The sequence below is a fragment of the Diplotaxodon limnothrissa genome, linkage group LG7, assembly GCF_057381915.1.
Source record: "Diplotaxodon limnothrissa isolate DT_005_m linkage group LG7, D_limnothrissa_male_GT1.1, whole genome shotgun sequence".
NCBI classification, from domain to species: domain Eukaryota; kingdom Metazoa; phylum Chordata; class Actinopteri; order Cichliformes; family Cichlidae; genus Diplotaxodon; species Diplotaxodon limnothrissa.
Window position 1 is genome coordinate 58,064,982 of NC_140602.1, and position 6,395 is coordinate 58,071,376.

The 6,395-nt window shown below is 39.0% G+C and overlaps 1 protein-coding gene across 4 annotated transcripts in view; it reads left to right on the forward strand.

The window, feature by feature from the left end:
- rph3aa (rabphilin 3A homolog (mouse), a) overlaps window positions 1-5,981 on the forward strand; it is a 47,415-nt gene extending 41,434 nt beyond the window's left edge. For all 4 annotated transcript variants that reach the window (XM_085358536.1, XM_085358538.1, XM_085358537.1 and 1 more), the window contains 5 exons: window positions 384-437; window positions 3,553-3,704; window positions 4,133-4,214; window positions 4,301-4,397; window positions 5,848-5,981. In XM_085358536.1, the coding sequence (XP_085214662.1) occupies window positions 384-437; window positions 3,553-3,704; window positions 4,133-4,214; window positions 4,301-4,397; window positions 5,848-5,981 (519 nt within the window). The remainder of the gene's footprint in view (window positions 1-383; window positions 438-3,552; window positions 3,705-4,132; window positions 4,215-4,300; window positions 4,398-5,847) is intronic.
- Window positions 5,982-6,395: the final 414 nt, after the last annotated feature.

Consider the following 6,395-nt stretch of genomic DNA (forward strand, 5'->3'; position numbering starts at 1 on the left):
TTACGAGGTACCCCAATACTTTGTCCATATAGTTTGCAGGCCATACATTGTAGAAGTGAAAGTCTTTGACGAATTGTTTGAAAAGTTCTCATAAATACTGGAAACAGGAAAGCATTTTCTACAGTATGACTGGATTCTGCTTGACACCTTAAGTTTTGTATGGTCTATGGAAATGGGATACAACATGTTACTTACTGATCTTTAACCGTGCTTAAATAGCTGTTTTCCCGGGTTTTAGTTCTTATACTAAGAAATGCTGAAGTAGTCCTTGAACAGGGACATTTCCTATTTTACTTCTATACACACAAACTAATGATAAAGGCTCTAGCTTCAATCATGATGAGGATGATGATGATAATGATGATGGTTTGCTCTCTGTACAGGTGAAGAAGGCTGTAGGAGGATCCATCCGTGGCATGGCTCTTTATGAGGATGATGTAAGACCTTCACATAGATCTTACCACTGTGCATTAGTTAATATACGTATTTAAAAAATAGAAATTAAAACATATAAGCTACATTTGTGTAAATGTAAAATATATAACATTACACAGTTTCAAATAAAAATCAGGTAATATACTTAAGGCCACTGTTCCTTTTACAGGCATCTTCTATACTGATGTTACTTATGTTCTTTTATTCGATGTATCTTGCATTTGCTTATTTTCAGGTTTTATCTGAAGGATGTATGTATATACAGTGGGGCAAAAAAGTATTTAGTCAGCCACCGATTGTGCAAGTTCCCCCACTTAAAATGATGACAGAGGTCAGTAATTTGCACCAGAGGTACACTTCAACTGTGAGAGACAGAATGTGAAAAAGAAATCCATGAATTCACATGGTAGGATTTGTAAAGAATTTATTCGTAAATTAGGGTGGAAAATAAGTATTTGGTCACCTCAAACAAGGAAAATCTCTGGCTCTCACAGACCTGTAACGTCTTCTGTAAGAAGCTTTTCTGTCCCCCACTCGTTACCTGTATGAATGGCACCTGTTTGAACTCATCATCTGTATAAAAGACACCTGTCCACAGCCTCAAACAGTCAGACTCCAAACTCCGCCATGGCCAAGACCAAAGAGCTTTGGAAGGACACCAGGAAAAGTATTGTAGACCTGCACCAGACTGGGAAGAGTGAATCTACAATAGGCAAGCAGCTTGGTGTGAAAAAATCAACTGTGGGAGCAATCATCAGAAAATGGAAGACATACAAGACCACTGATAATCTCCCTCGATCTGGGGCTCCACGCAAGATCTCATCCCGTGGGGTCAAAATGATCATGAGAACGGTGAGCAAAGATCCCAGAACCACACGGGGGGACCTGGTGAATGACCTGCAGAGAGCTGGGACCAAAGTAACAAAGGTCACCATCAGTAACACACTACAACGGCAGGGAATCAAATCCCGCAGTGCCAGACGTGTACCGCTGCTGAAGCCAGTGCATGTCCAGGCCCGTCTGAAGTTTGCCAGAGAGCACATGGATGATACAGCAGAGGATTGGGAGAATGTCATGTGGTCAGATGAAACCAAAGTAGAACTTTTTGGTATAAACTCAACTCGTCGTGTTTGGAGGAAGAAGAATACTGAGTTGCATCCCAAGAACACCATACCTACTGTGAAGCATGGGGGTGGAAACATCATGCTATGGGGCTGTTTTTCTGCCAAGGGGACAGGACGACTGATCCGTGTTAAGGACAGAATGAATGGGGCCATGTATCGTGAGATTTTGAGCCAAAACCTCCTTCCATCAGTGAGAACTTTGAAGATGAAACGAGGCTGGGTCTTCCAACATGACAATGATCCAAAACACACCGCCCGGGCAACAAAGGAGTGGCTCCGTAAGAAGCATTTGAAAGTCCTGGAGTGGCCTAGCCAGTCTCCAGACCTCAACCCCATAGAAAATCTGTGGCGGGAGTTGAAAGTCCGTGTTGCTCGGCGACAGCCCCAAAACATCACTGCTCTCGAGAAGATCTGCATGGAGGAATGGGCCAAAATACCAGCTACTGTGTGTGCAAACCTGGTAGAGACCTATAGCAAACGTTTGACCTCTGTTATTGCCAACAAAGTATTGAGTTGTATTTTTGTTATTGACCAAATACTTATTTTCCACCCTGATTTACGAATAAATTCTTTACAAATCCTACCATGTGGATTCATGGATTTTTTTTTTTCACATTCTGTCTCTCACAGTTGAAGTGTACCTCTGGTGCAAATTACTGACCTCTGTCATCATTTTAGGTGGGGGAACTTGCACAATCGGTGGCTGACTAAATACTTTTTTGCCCCACTGTATGTACTGTAGCCTAAAGTAGTTTCTTCAGATTCCCCGGCTTCAGCTCTTATGGTGAAGCCAAGTATTACCACTGCTTATTAACCACTGCTGTGCACTGCCTTTGTGCCAGACAATGACCTGATCACATACTATGTTAATTATATCAGACAGATGTTACTGATCATTTTTTATTTATTTATTTTACTTTTTCTGTCATCAGTTATATTCATTTAACAGCCATGGTAGATCTCACTTTTTTCTGTCCCAGTAATCCTTTTGTCTCATGTTATCTTACATAAAACTGGTCTGATGAGTTTCAGTAAGTTATACAGATATCTTACTATGTGATTTTGGGAACAGGACACTTTGCCTCAGTAGATACTCAAATTGTGGTTTATTGTCTTTCAAATAAGGCATGAAAGTGGTTGCATCACTATCCAGGCAAAAACTACGAGTTTTCAGTTCAGTAAGAGAAAAACTTCAACTCATATTGGCACTATATAAAAAAATAAACAAAGCAAGAACATGGTGCTTTACATAGTAGGTTCAAGATTTTACTGTATTAAAAAGAGAATCCCAACATTTCTGTAATAGAAAGCAACTGGTGGCTTGAGATGAAGTCTCAAGTGAAATGACGCTAAAACTTGCTAAGTAAACACAGGCTGGAGAAAGATTATGGATGCTGGATACTGCGTGCATCCTTTTGTGAGATGAGCTGAAAATAGAGCTCTTTGGTCACAGTGACACTGCTTATGTTTAGAGAAACAAGGAAGTGGCGCACAACCCAAAGACAACTATCCACATTGTGAAACACACTAGGAGTACACTAAGAGTATTGTACTGTGGGGATGCTTCAATGCATCTGGAACAGAGAATCTTGTCAAGGTGGAAGGACTCATGAGGAAAAAATAATATGTGAAGATTTGTGTAAAATCTGTGGGGTGCCTGAAAACCAAGATCTATGCTGAAGACCATCAGATGTGGAGGAACTTATTTAACAGAACTTACTTAAAAAAAAATTTCATAACGGGGTTCATAGTTTTATCCTCATTTGTACTTCTAGTTACATCTCAGACAGATGCAAATTCTCCAGCCATCGCAGAGTAAAACATAGGTCCTAGGACAGAACCCTGTGGAACTCCATGGTGAACTTTTGGGTAGAGATTTATCCCAGTGACATATTTTAGTGTGTTTACTACAAAGACAAATTTGTTGAAATAGTTTTCATTTATTTATGTTAAAGTTATTTGGTACATGTCACTTACGCATGTGTGTTCACAGCTGAAAGAAGTTGAAAACTCAGAGGAGAGGGGCCGTATCTTGATATCATTGATGTACAACAGCCAGCAGAGTCATTTGATAGTGGGTGTGGTCCGATGTGCTCACCTGGCTGCAATGGACTCCAATGGATACTCTGACCCGTTTGTCAAAGTGTATGTGTTTTTTCCAGCTGCATCTGCACTAATGTCACTACATAGATAAACTCTCTATGACAGTGGGGAAATCCTTTTTTCATTTGTTTGGTTTTTTTTACTTTGCTTTGCTAAGAATTGGACACAAGTATCAGTAACACATCTTGCCTCCTCAGTAAATATGAAGCTGGAGTGACAGTTTCTTAAGTTAACTAGCCTAGACCCGTCAAAGTTAAAAATATGGAATAAACTCAAAATAGACTTCTGATTATGATTATCACTGCTAATCTGACTTAACTGTTGAAATGTGCTTCGTTAACATTTAAATAGATGTTAAATTTTCGAGCAAAGTCAGTGAGCTCAACAAAGTAAATAAACATTCCCAGAAATCTTGAACTTCATTCCCAAGGGATGGCATTTTACCTTTGTTGTTCTGTCCTCTTTGATAGATGTCTCAAGCCAGACATGGGAAAGAAAGCTAAAAACAAGACACAGATCAAAAAGAAGACACTTAACCCAGAGTTTAATGAGGTGAGTCTGCGGATTTTGCCATTTTCTGCCCATCCAGATTTCACTCACAGTTTTGTAATAAACTTTCTTCTGTCACTATGTTATAGGAGTTCAGTTATGAAATTAAGCATGGTGAGCTAGCCAAGAAAACACTTGACATCTCAGTCTGGGACTATGACATGGGGAAATCCAATGATTTTATTGGTAAGTTAATAACTTTGATCACATATCCTTATTGATGCTTGTCCACTTCCTGAATTTTTGTATGTTTGTCACACTTAAATGTTTCAGATCATCAAACAAATTTAGACACAAAAGGCAGTCTCTAAATGAAGGTGTTTATTATTGAGAGGGAAAAAATCCAAACGTACATGGCCCTGAATGAAAAAGTGATTGTGCCCTAAACCTAATAACTGCTTGGGCCACCCTTAGCAGCAACAACTGCAATCAAGCGTTAGCGATAACTACCAATCAGAGAAAATTTGGGCCACTCATCTTTGCAGACTTGTTGTAATTCAGTCGCACTGGAGAGTTTTCAAGCATGAACCACCTTTTAAAGGTCATGCCACAGCATCTCAATCGGGTTCAGATCAGGACTTTGCCTAGGCCACTCCAAAGTCTTCATTTAGTTTTTCTTAAGCCATTCAGAGGTGGACTTACTATTGCGTCCTGGATCATTTGTCCTGCTGCAGAACCCAAGTGCCCTTCAGCTTGAACAGATGGCTGGACATTCTCCTTCAGGATGTTTTGATAGACAGCAGTGAACAGTGAAATTGAGCTCAACTCAATCATTCAGGACATCATTGGCTAATATTAAAATTTGTTTGATGATATAAAACATGTTAGTGCAACAAATATGAAAAACATTAGGAAATCGGGAAGGGGGCACACACTTGTTACACTACTGTATTGATGTAGCCACTGTTGTATCACGTATTTGTTAGTTAAGTCCAGTCATGAAGCCACAATCTGGCTGTTGTAACTGCCATCACCATGGTGTTTTGGATGTTGAAAGTGAGGGGTGGATCTGAGTGTTCTAATGAGTAGTCAATCACAGGATGTTAGCTAATAAGAATGCTCTGGTTTATCCTCTTTTCTGACTCTAATAAGTACCATAAACTATAAAAAGAACTTAATGTTGTAGTTAGTATAACTTGAAACCAGTATTAAAAGCCATGAACTCACTTGGAACTGCTGAGAATTGTTTGCCCACAGACATATATAACCATCACTTTTTTTCCTACCAGAGAACCCCCTTGCTGGCGAGTTCAAAGACAAAGATTTGAAGCCCTTCTTGCATAGGTTTCACTTATAAGACCACGTATCTGTGTCTGTCTTTTACATGCAGTCAATTCTGTAAGCTCCTAATGTTGTGCATTATTAGACTTATTAGTGTCACAAAGATTTTCATTTTTCTGTCCAGGCAATTTATATAGAAGTTGGCCAATTATCAGAAAACCATTGACTGATCTTAGCACAGTTTGACCACTACACAATTCTAAAGCCTAGCCCACAGCTATACATCTGCCTTGTTTTAGGAACCCTCAGATGTGAACATGCTGCCACTGCAAGTATTATAAATTTAGAAATAAGCTTGTACATAATGAAATAGACAAATATTCATCTTTTATAATGGTTTCCTTTCTACCTTCAGGTGGCTGTCAGTTAGGCATCCAGGCTAAAGGAGAGTGTTTGAAGCACTGGTATGAATGCCTCAAGAATAAAGACAAGAAGATTGAGCGTTGGCATGTTCTTCTAAATGACAACACCACTCAGTTTGAGGATTGAAAGTTAAAATCTTCAACTCTTCTCTGTATTTTTTTCTCCATATCTCTCTGTAAAATGTCTTCCATGAGTGCAGGTAGACAAATAATGTACTCTTGCTTTCAATGTAGTTTGCTGCAAAATGCTATATGAAAGCTTCATTTTAAGCACTATTGTTTTTTGTGACCAACATGGATGTTGACCTTTACGCTTTTTGTCAAAAGGAGTTTATCATATCATAAACTGTATCAGACTATAAACAAATATTCTGACATGCAGTAATGTTTGAACTGATTATCGTGTTTTATGGACAAGATAACAGCCCTTTATTTTCGTCATCAAGTCAAGTATCTACAGAACTTACACATACTGATATTGATATGTATCCATGTCACCTAAGGTCATGTGTTATCATCTGATTTTCCATATTGTTTGGGT